Here is a 14,392-nt window from a genome sequence, read left to right on the forward strand (position 1 = left end):
TTTTAAGTACCCTTTTATCATTCTAATTTTATAAATTTCGGAAATAATAATAATAATAATAATAAAGTTTAATTAATTTAATCCAACAATCGAGATAATAAATATTATAATAAAAAGAAATAAATTAATTACCGAAAAAATTTTTTTAATAAATATAATATATATAAATGTAATTACCGAATACAGAAGATAAATTTTCAGGATTATAAAAAAAGATAATAAAAAGTAGTTTACATTTAACTCTGTACCTAGTAATAAAAATCAAATTTGAAACGAAAATATAAAAATCATAAAAATAATGTGTTAAGGGAATAAAATTTCAAGAAAAATAAAATAAAATAAAAAATACACATATCCACTCATAAAAATGTTTGATTTTTAATTTGATACACCATACATCATTCGCTTCCCCTAAATCAATATTTATTACTGCAATGCAAATATATAAATAAAATGTAAAATATGACGTGTCAGAAATTCAAACATTAAAAAAACAAAAAAAAAAAAATTTTTTTTTTGAATTTTCTACTAATTTTTCGAGATTCGTGATTTCATTTCCACTTTACTCGCGACGAAAGTAAACATGATTAATAGAGCGTGTGTTATTAGCCATTATTGGATTTGAAAACCGTGAGGGGAAAATCCCTTTTCCCTTTTACAGGGGGCTACAATCTATTATATAAGCAAATCCACTCGGTTTGACTCCATCTTAGCATATAGATTACGAAATGCGGCCATCAAGTTAATGGATCAGAAACGTGATTCAGTTCAAACAATGCTATCCGATATGCTGCACGATTTGTTGGAACGGTTGCAGATTTAACATATATTTTATCTATCACTGGGATGTCTCTAATGGACATCTCTAATGCTAGCATATCATCTTTAATCAGTCAGATTTTTCCATATATTGTACCTTTATCATTACCTTTTTCTACATTCTCTGATGGTTCTTCTTCTTCTTCTTCTCCCCAACTTGTACTTGCTCTTTTTTTATTATTATTTTTTTCAGCTTTTTTTCTGTTTTATGGAGCGTGTGATCGAAAATTGTTTCTTAAAGTTGTTAATTTACTGCAAAGATTTTAAAGTAGAAGCAGAGGCGTTAACAAGATTTATTTTTCTTTCTATTTTTTTACTTGTGTGCTTAGTTATAATTTATAGTTATATTTCACACTGCGGATTTTTTTAAAATTGACTTTTAAAAAGTTAAAATTTTCAAGCCAAATTATTAAATATGAAAGTAAACATTAAATATATATATATATATATATATATATATATATATATATATATATATACATTTCAGTCTGAATTTGCAATTTATTTTAATTTCTATTAGTTTTATATACACGCTAATTTGAAAATCGTATGTGCGGTTCATACTCTTGAAGGACGTATAATTTAGTTATGTAAAAAATATACTACGACGCTTCCTACTTATTTAATTATTGTACAAATGAAAGCTAACACAGCCAATTTATATTAAAAATAATATTTAATATAAACTACTCCGTTTTGTTTTTTGTAAACAAGACATTAAGACTCCTTCTTTTCTGTTTATTTACACAGAAAACCGACGATTTTTTAATGTATAACATCAAATAAACTTTCTTAAAAGTAAATTATATTTAATTAAAACCGAAGATTCTTTTTACGAAAGTCATTTTTAGTTTGAAATTAAATCGAGGAACGTTCTCCCGTAAAATCTAAAAGAAAACTACATCTAGAACTAACTAATTTACAATAATTTCCTTTGCATATTATTCAAGTTAACAGTTAATTTATACGATTTATAAAAGGAAATTATCGAAAATTTCGAAGTAAATTCCGTAGAGGGGAGACTAACAACGCATTTCGTTCGTATCTAACGGTATATAAGCTTCATTAAAATGGAAAAAGTGGCTATTTAATAGATAAACAGGGGGTTTACTATTGACGGAATACTTTCTAGTTGCAGCAATTGATTGAATTAACATGTTTGTTCTTCTCATATCATCAGAAAGTGAACAGATCTTGTTTGACTTAAACACTTTACTTTAATCGAGTTAAACAAACCAACTTTTAATTTAATAGGCCTTTAGGGTCTCTACATTTGGTTACATAGCAATTAAACATTGTAATTTATTTATAAAATATTTAATTTATTAACAAACAAAATGTATTATTATAATCTTTTTTTAAAAAATATATATATATATATATTTGATAAGATCTTTCGATTTAATAAGAATTATTTATTAATTGTTGTATCATTATTGAATTCCGAAACGGCTTATGCAGTAACTGTAATTTTAATTATTTTCCTAAAATTCTTTGTTTTTTATTTATTTAATCATTGGAGATTAATTCTGATGATAATGAAAAGTTCGGAGCAAGTTCTTTAATTAATTTATGAAACGTGTGTTCTTTATAATTACATAAAAAATGGGAAATGTCGGATTTATATAACAAAGAATATATTAAAAATGAAAACTAAAACAAAAATATAATTAATATTACTTAAATGTAATTTAAAAAAAAATAGTCGTAAAAATAATTTAATCGGTTTAAAAATCCAATATTTGTAATTTTTAAATCTTGTAATTAATTAGTGTAAATGGAAATTTAAAAATAATTTTATAAAAATTACAGAGATTTATTTGTTCTAAGTCGCTTTTCAAAACAAAGATTAACTGGAAACTTAATAAAAATAGTTGATTTCTAACGTTGAGAATTACTTTAATTTTTTTTAAATATTTAACATTTTCATCAAATTTATTTATTTAAAGCAATTGGAGATCTTTTAAAGGAATTAATCGCTTGTATAATTCAATTGAATATATAAACTTTCATGGAAGCGAAAAGTGTTTAAATTTTCAAAACAGTTTCTTCGACTTGATAAACTGGAAATCATTTTTTATATATATTCGATCTCGAAAAATTTCTGTACATTTTGCCTCAATAAGGATTTTGTAACATTTTCTAGAGGAAACAGTTGAAATGTTCAGAAAAAATCATTGAGAATTCTTATTTATTTTTTTATTTTGTCCCTTTGGAAATCCATTACCTCTTGGGAACGAAACATTACTTAGGGGGGTACTGATTCTTAGAGGTTCTCGGTTCGAATTCCTTTGATATTCTCTAGAATTTTTTTTCTTGTGTGTGTGTGTTTATTTTGTGTTTACTTTACTCAAAAAATGAAAGATTTGGAAGACTTTAATGAATTGTTGAAACTGCATTATCAGGAATTTCACTCCGTTTTCTTTCGCAAGTTTACAGATTATAGATTTGCTAGTTTTGTAGAAAAGGGATTAAAGTTTTATTTCTCAAGAGAATTCCTCTCTAAATCGTCAAATCATGTTTAAAAATCTTAGAGCTTCTTTAAAACAGATTAAATATATATATAATTCTTTTTATAATGTTCTATCCTCATCACGAAAATTTTACTGAAAGTTACCAATAAAAATAATTGTGTGTATCTTCCTTTCACTTCATCACTCTTGTATAAGGGTGAAGTTTTTACGTTTTAAGAGTGTTTTGCAGTCATTTATAATATTATATTTCTGTATCCAGGATGTTCTCTGTAAATCACGTAGCATTTGGGAAAGTTCTGCCACCAGAAGGGACCAGAAGGGAATTTTCGTCATATATCTTCGTTGGCTGTCTATTAAATCTCTACTTTCCCTTTCCCTTAGCCTAGAGCGGAGATGCTTTAGATGGAAAATCGTAAAAACGTGATTGGGATAACATTTAGTTTGCAAAAGAAAAGAGGAAAGAAAAAAAGGAATAGCAAATTCAACGATTTTTTTTTATAATGTTTGTTTCATTACATTATATAAAACTTTATATTGAAGCTATTAATTAATTTATAAATTTTTAAAAATTTTTTATCGCTTTATTTATATAAAAATCTACACTTAAAAATATTTTAAAATAATAATTTTGGAAAAGTAAATATTTACATTTTTTCTCAAATTTTGATTTGCTTTTAAGAGAGGGAGAAGAAAGAGAATTGAAGAGAAGAAGGAAAGAGTTTAATGTATTTTCTTTATAGAAAAATATTTTAAACTTAAAAGAAAAAATAACTAAATATTATAGATACTTTGAATAAATACATATTTTATTTCGGATTTATAAATATTTAAATTTAGTTAATACCGAAATATTCTTATAAAATGTGAGTGAGTGACGAATATGAAAACAACGTGCAAATCAATCAATCAGAATTTCGGTCAATTAAGGTTTGGTCGACTGTCTCATCTCGTTACCTGTGACATTTCTTCACTTCTACCTTTTTTTCTTTCTTTTTTTTTCTTCTCCTTGCTTACGTCCAGATTATGTCTTTAACTCCTTTCTTTCTTCTGTAATGGCTTTCTGTGTCGATCATTGGGATTGACGTAAGCTGCACTTAGATAAAAACAAATATCCAACAAACATTGTGGATAAAAACAAAATAAAGAAAGCAAAAGTTGATGTGTAATTGGAAAATGTAATTGAATCTCAAAAGATTTTCATTTAATAATTCCCCTTTCGATTTTTTCCCCTGTAAAGTAGATAGAGAAAACAGTTTCAGTTCAAGGAACTGCACTTACTTTGTAATCTATAATGTAGAGGAAAAGGCAATTTTTCAAATGAAGAAGGTCGTGTGGTGAAAACGCCTCTTTTACACCCACTGAAATACGAGAGAGGAGAAGTGTTGACATGTTACAAAATACAGATAAAGTACCACCTGTTAAAATGTTTGTCGTTTGTGTTGGCTTAAAGAAAACACATCGTTTGTTTTGATTGTTGGAACGAATTTTTGATGTGAAAGTTTTTTATTTATATATGTAGTCTATATATAAATTGTTTTTAAAAGATCGATCTTCCAGTAAAATCTTCGTATACAATTACTCACTCGGTTGGCTTCCCTTTCCTTTTGATAAAAGTAATTAATGATACTAAAGAAAAATGATTACACTATACATGATCAATATATTTATAGTATCAAAGAGAGAATTAATTAAGAATGTTATATCAGGGCCATCTTTGATATATTTTTTCGGTTATTTCCGGTATAATAAATATATATTTTATTTATATAACAGTACTTTATATGATTTAAATTAATAAATTATTAAAATAAAACAACGTTTAAAGAAGAACAGGCAATTTTATCCTTGATTGGATAGGTCTTTTTTTAAGGGTCTTCTGGCTTCGTTCTTTAATTAGTGTTATATAAACAAAAGCAAAATATTATAACAGAATACGAAAGGAAGTTTTCACTCAATTTTAAAATTAATTTTAAGCTTTGAAGTTGAAACATTTGTGAAAAGATGACTTGTCTCTCGAAGATAGCGATTACAATCGCCTTGTTGGTAATATACATGCTAATTTACTATCTAAACAGTAAAGTATTTGGTTGATGTACTCGATGGTGCACCATTAAAACTAGATTGACTCTGTCCACCATATTCTCTTTCGGTTAATTGAGAAATAACTTATATGTGTAGTATCTAATCTGCCTACGAATGATGCACAAGGGAATTGTTCATGAGTGAACTTTAATTTACGAATAGATTAATACCTTTTAGCTAAAGAACTATACAAAAGTGAATTGTACTTTATAATTTATTTAAGAATTTAATATAATATTTCAAAAGTTTAAAAAATATTAAATAAATTATTGATTTGTGAAGATAATTCAAATTAAATTATCATTTGGAATTTAATTAACAAGCAATAATCGTTATGTTGTGAAAAATTATAATTATAATCAGTACAAGATAAGATATAATATGTTAATTATCTTTGTACAATTATAAAGCATTAATAGTCATTGAGGATTTAAAACATTTCAATTAATTAATGATTTCTATATTTTCAATTAAAATAAAATGATAATTTTCAAATTTCTAATTAATTTATTTATAAAAGACAATGAACGAAATAGAAGTCATATTTATAATTAAAAATTTTATATAAATCAAATAAATCTTCTCAATTTACACTCGAATCTGTTTTAATATATAAATTAATTTATAAATAATTAATGAATAAATATGTATTTATATTTAGAATCTTTTAAAACTAAATTATGTTTTATTGAATTGCAATTATTTTTGATTAATGTCAGTTATTTTTGATAAGGGAAAGATTAATCATAATTAAATACAGTAAATTGTTACAAGTTCGAATTTGTATTTACTGTCAGGTAAATGAAAATTGTTTTATTTAGTTAAACTTAAAGAAAATTTTTAAATTCTATTTTCTTCTTTTAATGCCATTAAATTAGCGGATGGGTCCACCCGTTTAGAAACTTAACTCTTTAAAAGTTAATGAAGGGTAAAGACGGCAGATGTCGCTATAATAGAATTTAAATTTTGAAATTTTCACTTGCATATTAGAGAACTTTCTAATATGCGAGTGACCTCTAACCGAAAAAAACAGGTTATAAATTGTAAAAATATTAAAAATTTAAATTTTTCTAAAGAAACAAATTAAATTTTTACCATTTTATTATTATTATTATTATTATTATTTGAATTTAGGTCATTTTCTGGGCAACAATACCGTTTTGGATTTCGTCCAATCAAAAGGATTTCAAATTGATCACGTGCCAGCCAATAAAAAAATTCGAGGGTGAGTAGCCTATATACTGCTTTTTTTTCCCCTGTTTTTGGTAAGGTTGTGACACTTTTCCAATTCCGCTTCATTTAAAGATGAAAGCCAAAAAATTGGGCGAGGAAAGAAGTGAAATTGAAAAATCATTCAGGACCGACATCCGATATAATTAATTAACGTTAAGAAATTCATTTTAACTTATTAAAACATGGATATTTTTACATCTGAAAGCGTATTTATTATTATGTTTTTAATTAAATTACTTGATATAACAATCTCTAAATTCTAGAATCATTTTTCTCTTCAAAAATTTAAAGATTTTAGCGAAGATAAATGAAATTTCGTGTTAAAATTTAAAGCCAAATACAATAAAATTTCCTGTTTAATGCTCGAATAAATGCGATTTTAATTATAGAAAATTCTTATATTAAATTTTATACACGAAATTTTATTTCATCGTTAAAACAAAGAATATATCTTCAGTACAGCTTAGATCATTAGGCTGAAATTTTTACGTTGCAGACGTAAACCTCCCTACCGTCGCCCGTCTGTCCGTCTGTCCTTCGAAAAGGCGTTGGATATATGAAAATCGAGACCAAATCTGAAAAGTTTAGGGGCCAGGGACATCGTTAAACTATATACGAACTTCCGGTCTGGACGGGAAGTAACGTGATGAAATTAGCATCTTCATCATTATTTGCATGTACGATTTTTAACCGTTTTAAAATCCTTACTAAAACAAAAATAAAGAAATTACTTCTTCAATTTTAAGCACTACACAAACAAAGTAGTTGGCTAGTGTCAACATAGCATGGAAGATGCCTTCCTGCTGAACATAATTACGGAAGTGGAGACCCGCTTTCGTCATTAGCAGCAGCAGCCATAACGTCAAAGTGTTCATCGTTTCTCCTCCGGAAGAAATTTTACTCCATGAATGACGTATCATCTAAAGCAACTTATTATTAAATGGCTTTACGAAATTGATGAAATGTGAGATAAATGAAATTTGCGTTTGATTTTCTTAAATTCAATTTCTTAGAATAGTAAACAAAATAAAGAAGAAGAAGAGAATTTCTAAATCTTCCTGTTTACTACGAGAAGTTTGTACATAAATTTAAATAAAACTGTCGAAGAGTTTGTAAGGTTGGACTTTTTAAAAACCTTGCTAAGTTAAACAAAGAATAATTAAAATTACTATTAAATTAAAAATTATAACACTTCTAGATTTCTATTAAGAGAAAGTTAGAAAATATAAAATTGTTTATAAGTGGAATAAAATATGACATCGCTGCGAATTGTAGAGATGTTAAAGGATCAATACAGAAATATTATCACGTTCGTAATAATATTTTCGGTCAATAAAAGTGGAAAATGGTATGAATCCTCAAGCAATTACTTTGCTTTCGTCACGTTCTTTAACCTTTTGTAATGTTACACGGGGGATAGTAAATTTTCTAAACTCTCTTTCCGTGTCATATTCGGATATTTGTGAAAAGTATAAGTAAATTGTACGGAAGAACAGAACCCGGGGCGGAAGAACTTCTGATCGACTTTAGTAGAGTCGGCCGTTTAATTAGCAAATAGTAATTAACTTTAATTGGATATTTCAATGAATAATTAATTTAAGTAGTAAATAATGGTTGAATTATCATTAGCTTGTCTTCTAGAGTTTTAATTAAACGATTGTCGAGATAATCTTGCTTTTCCTTCTAAACAGGAAAAGTTTTTATTATTTCGACTTTGTGGAAAAGGGGTTTTTTTTCTTTCTTTTTTGTTTTGTTTCCTCTAAAATTGGTCTCCATTAAAGAAAATCATCAAGAGATCTCTTTTTGATCTTTAATTCTTTTTCCTTGCTTTATATTTTTCTTTATTTTTGATCAACGAGGATATAAAAGACTTTAAAATCAAACAGAGAAGAGAAAGAAAAATACAACAGGTTGAAAATAACAAACATATATCATAGAATTTCTTCATGGAAAGAAGATCAAGTAGATCATACAACTTTTTAAAATTACAATCGTATCAACTTAGTTCATCCACGCAATTATCAGTTTGAAAGACGTAAATTATTCGTGTGAATAAAAGTATAAAAATATATATTGTTTCCTTCAAACAATATTTATTACCATATTAAAATTTTCCTCATACAAAAAAATTAAATAAAAAAAAATTGTTTAAATCCGCAATAAAAAAGTTTTGGGCTAAATAAATCAAACGAGAATCTTGTAAATTATATTTAAAAATATATATTAAATATACTGTAATAAATTTAAGTTCAGATAGATCTTTTTACTGCTTTTATTCATAGTAAATTTTAAATAAGTTAGTATAAAGTAAAACTATAATGCCTCTAAACGGCATTAGAACAATTGCTGAAAATTTGAAGATTTTTAGGATAGATAAATCTATATAAGAACAGATTTTCGTTAGAAGAGTAAAATGTTATCAGAATCCGATAAACAAAAAAGGAAGAAATACCATTTTATTGGATCTATTCTCGGATAGTTAATCCCGAAAACTACACAAGCAGGGTTTTGTCCCGCAGGTATAGAACCTTCTGGATGAGACAACAATCGTGAACTCGATCGAGAGACTGGATTTAGATCTGCTGTCGACGACTACGACCAGACAACAGTATAATTTATGAGGCAAAGGCAGTAAAACTTTGTACGATAGGTACTAACGTTCCAGATATGTAGTAGTAGATAACGATCGCCGTTAAGGGAGATTCGGAAGAAGAAATCCTTCTTTGACAGTTCTTTTCGTATAAAATATCGTCAGTTTTACTGCACACACACACACTAGTCTGTGTGAAGATGGTGCAAAAGATATTTTTCCGCTAATGCTGCCGAATATCGTGCTATTAGGTCTATAGTACTTATAAGTATTTGTTCAGTAGAAGATGTGGTTAAGAAAAGTGATCTTGATCCCGCAAACTGGTACGATAATTAATACAAGATAAACGTTATAATAAATTCTATAAATATATTTTATCCACGTGTTAAACTAAATTACTTTCATGTAAAAAAAAAAAAAAGTAAAAATGTAAGCGTAAAATAAATTTAAAACTACTCAGCTCCAACATTAAAGCCTCGTATGTCATACGAAGAACAACATAAAAACGAAGAATAGCGTGACTATAAGTCGAATAGAAAAATAATGTGTTATATAAAGTTTGTTTTGTAATTCCGAACATTGCAATCTACAAAATTAAAGTTCTAAATATATATATATATATATATTTTTCATTATTCGATGAAAGAAAGCGACCTACTCACTTCCCTCATTTCTTCTGGAGATTTTAATATATTTAAAAAATAGTAATTTTTTTTTAAAAATTATATTCTAGATACCGACCGGTAGTTGAAAAACGTTTATAAAATATCCAAATTTACCACACGTTCGCTTAAATTAAAGTTTTTTGATGTAACACATGACTGACACTATCAATTATCTTTCTGGGGAGTGGGTGATAAAAAATGGCATCCATCGATGTCGCATGTTGTGATTAATTAATGTTGTTGCTGACTAAATGAAAAAAGGATTCCCTGCTGTTTCTGAATTCTTTAATCTTTCTGAAAAAATAGAATAAGGGGAAAAAATTTAAATATTGTTAATCGCAATTCTCTTCCTTATTTTTTAATACTAACTTTTAAAAATATTTTAAATAAAATATTAATGTTATATTTATTGGTAAATTAGTAAGAGTTTTAAAATTTAATTTAGAATTAAATTTTTATTTTTAGTGTTATTTTTTTCTCATTGATGAGCTGTAAGATATAAATTATCATTTAGCATCTATAGATAAAAACTAAGTGCTGCACTTTAAATAAAATATAATATTCTTAATAAATTTCTAAATTAATTTCAAGAATTCTTAATAAATTAAGAATTTTTCTTATATTAATTTAGAAATTCTTACACTAAATTTAATTTTAGCAGTGGTTTTTTTTTTTCTTATCCATGAAGAACCATTGTATTATTCGGCAGCTACCAACGTTTCTAACGTTGTGTTTATAAGACCATATATCTTCAAACTTCTAAAATTTCATGTGAAATAAAATCTTTTTGCTGATAAGAAACAAACCGACGAGAGACTCGACTAAAACATAAAGTAAAATATATTTATCCGTGACTAATTAGCACTGCTTGTCATGTATCAACTTTTTATATCCTTAATCACGTCTAATCTTCTTAAATTAATAAAAAAAAAACTTCTTTAAAATGATAATTATATAAGATATTTTTATAGGTTAATCTTCCTAATTAAGAATAATTTTTTATAGATTAAGTTAAATAGAAAAATCAATTATTTTTCAGGCAAAAGACTCGAGATTTTAATATGGGTAGAATGTTAGCCGATTGGAATCAAGCCAGCGATCCTAACATACAGAAAATGAATGCTATTGACGTCATCGATGATGCTAGAAGAGGACATCACAAAAGAAGGCAAAATAGAAGATTAAGTAGTTCCAAATATCTAACAACAACGCAATCTCCCAACAAGCAAAGGATGTTTAATGATCTTGGGTCAGGCTCGAAGCTGTTACAACAAGGTAAAAAAGTGCTCCGAGAAAAACTTTCTTAGTTATTTTCTATCAGCTAAAAAGGTAAAATAATAAGAAGTAAAACTAACTTCACATTAATTAAAAGAATAAGTAAAGTTTTCATTACTTATTTTTGAGTAGGGTAATTACAATACAATTGTAACTTGAAAAGTAGGCCTACATCATTACTACTAATGAACAAAAAAAAATTAATTTTATTTATTAATTAATAAAAAAATGTTTTTAATTTTAATTTAATTTTCGTCTGGTTTTTTGAATACATTTTATTACAATTTATCATTCTATAAACATATTACATGTCATTGATAAAACGTTCAATCATTCAGTTCTAAGAATGAAAGAGAAAGTTAAAATATAATCTTCACAGTTTTCCGCCTCATTAATTAATTATTTCAAAGCTGAAAACTTTAAGAATGTGCTAATTATATTTTTATAATTTAATAATTTATTTAAATGCATCCTTTTAAAGGCGTGACCTTTGTCTAATGATAAAATACATTAATTAAGTAAAGTTTATAAAGAAATTAAGTAAAACAACTGCACAGATTTCCTTCTCTAATTACTTGTTTTGAAAATTACTATCATTAAAAAACAAATATAAGCAATTTTTGTTCTACGAATGACCACAGAGAACAGTGCTCTCTTGTTCTCTTATATCGTTGTATAGATTACAAGGTTTATGGCTCTCTTTGAAACCGTTTGACACAAAATGTTATTTTTAACATTTCAGATAATGAATGATGCTTGATAATCAGCAGGAGATGTAAAATTATCCTTAGTAATCTTTTTATTTTAAGATTTAGTTCTATACAGTCTCTGTACTGAATTAGATAGATGATATCTAGTTAAGAGCTCATAAAGACTTTATATTTGGCCAAAAGTCAGTTCATCATTCCATAAAAGTTTCTTTTTTTTTCTTCCTTTATACAGAAAGACCGCTTTCTGATGCTTCTCTATTAATCCTGGATCAAATACAATAGCTTCCCTTTAAATTATACTAGATTCTTATATTTCGAATCAAATTTTTATCTTTATAAATGATTTCAAAACACTTTAAATCGAGAAGAAAAGTAATTTTTTTTTTTTTTTTAATATTACAAAGAATTTTACATAAGATTTATTATTTTATTTTACTTTCAGGACTACAAAACCGCTTACTTCCAGTACAGATAAAGACGATGCCATGACCATTCAGAAAGCTTTACACGTTTGGTACGGATTAAAAAATTGTAGCTGCTACTTATCTAACTGTATATGGATAACAATACTTTTATTAAGTACAAGATGGAAATACGTATTAGCGTGATGCATCTTTAATAAAAATAATATCTAGAGATATAAGCATCTAATATATATATGGCGTGGAAATAATATCAAGGATGGAAAGGAGTTATTAAGAAAATTACATTTCGCTAATAAAAAAACAAAGAGAAAGAAATAAAATTCATTTAAAGAAGAGGGGGAAAACGTACAGTACATAAAACTGGAACTAACCAAAGAATCCAATTAAAATATGTACTAATTAAGTAATTAAGAAATGGAGTTCATCACGCTATTTTCCATAAAAAGAAAATGATGAGGATGAAGAATTCATGCACATAAATTTTCCTTTATTTTCGTTTAAGGGAATTAAAAATATATATAATTTTAAAAAATATATGTGCATGTTTTTAGTTTTAAATGTCTAATAGGTTTGCTTCTTTTCTAATTTATAAAATTACATGTTTTTTTTGTAATTTTTACTCATAACTTACTTATATTTAATAAACGGTACTCGTAAAAATGTGAATTTTTTCTGAATTATATATATTCTATAATGTATAAAAAATTCAAGTTGTAATTTATAAATATATATACATATACATACATATATATATATATATATATATATATATTTTTGTTGTAAAATTATAATAATAATTATAATAATAATAGTTATTATTGTCTTTATAGTGTGGTATTTTTTATTATTTTGTGAATTTTGTAAATATTACACGAAACTGTAAATTTATAGTCAGAGATATTTGTTTTAATAATAAGAAATATTAAAGGTCACTTTTTGAGCCTTTAATCTATGGAATCTGGTTGTTTTCACATAAAAATTATTTGTTCATTCAGATTTTCCTGGAAAATATATATATATAATAATTTATAATGATGAATTTAAGTTGTTTTTTAGGATGAAAATAAAAAAAAACCTTTTTATTAAAGTATATAATTGTTTGTTTTAATTATAATTTAATATCTTCAGCTTTAATACCTTTAAAATAACACTAATTTAATCAATTTTTTCCGTTAAAATATGCTTTATCACGATCCGAGAACTGTAAATAAGTTATTTACGAAGATTTTAATAGAAATTGCTTATTATTATTTTCAGTTTTTAGGTTTTTAAAACCTAAAAATAAGAATTTATATATAAAATATGGAAAATAATACTTGATGGGGAATAAAGAATGGAAAAGTTTCTGTACGATACTGATACACTTCTTTGTGGAATGTAAATATTTAATGGGTCCGAAGTATTAAACGCTTTACTAAAAATGGTATGGAACCGAAAATGGATTTTTGAGAATGTTATCAAGAGACCAATTCTCCTGAGAATATGGTCCTTGGATCTTCACCAGATTTGGTAAAGAAAAAGCACTTAATGAAGTATTCTTGAGCTATCCTTTTACTTTTGTTGACCCACCATCTTCTGTTCGCAATATCCACTATGTACCTACTTCTTCATCTCCCTTATACGTGAAAAATCAATTTTCAAGTACAATAAAGTTGACTTAAAACCTGGAAAATAAAAAAATACCAGTGTACAGTACATTATATAATAAAAAAAATATATAAAATCTTGGTTCACTTCATTCATTCAGAAAGCAAGTTCTTCTTCTTTTTTTATTAAAGATTTTTTTTAATCAAAAGTTTTCAAATATATCTTACAAAACTTTATAGTTTTGATTAATAACTTACCGTAGATAGCATCGTACAACTTGAAATAATTGAAAGTTCTTCGTAAATAAAATTTTCTTTTCTAACTCTTTGTTATTGTAATGGTTTGAAATTTAATGATCGCATGAACATGCATCATTTGATTATTGGAGCCTTTTCAAAATTTCTGTAAATGGTTTTCAAGTATCCTACTTTGCAAGTAGAAAATATTATCATAGTAATTGTCGTCAGAGGCAGTCATTTAAATGATTAAAGTTTGGACTGTTAAACATATTGGAATTTGTATCGTGTTCCTC

General features: G+C 26.0%; 1 protein-coding gene across 1 annotated transcript in view; it reads left to right on the plus strand.

The window, feature by feature from the left end:
• The window catches only part of LOC136984636 (metalloprotease TIKI1-like), a 52,778-nt gene extending 40,200 nt beyond the window's left edge, over positions 1–12,578 (plus strand). The window contains exons 5-7 of the mRNA XM_067281703.1: positions 6,510–6,600; positions 10,903–11,138; positions 12,291–12,578. Of these exons, the coding sequence (XP_067137804.1) occupies positions 6,510–6,600; positions 10,903–11,138; positions 12,291–12,337 (374 nt within the window). The 3' untranslated portion in view covers positions 12,338–12,578. The remainder of the gene's footprint in view (positions 1–6,509; positions 6,601–10,902; positions 11,139–12,290) is intronic.
• The last annotated feature ends 1,814 nt before the right edge of the window (positions 12,579–14,392 follow it).

The sequence above is a fragment of the Centruroides vittatus genome, unplaced genomic scaffold, assembly GCF_030686945.1.
Source record: "Centruroides vittatus isolate TY-2023 unplaced genomic scaffold, ASM3068694v2 contig_926, whole genome shotgun sequence".
Lineage (NCBI taxonomy): Eukaryota > Metazoa > Arthropoda > Arachnida > Scorpiones > Buthidae > Centruroides > Centruroides vittatus.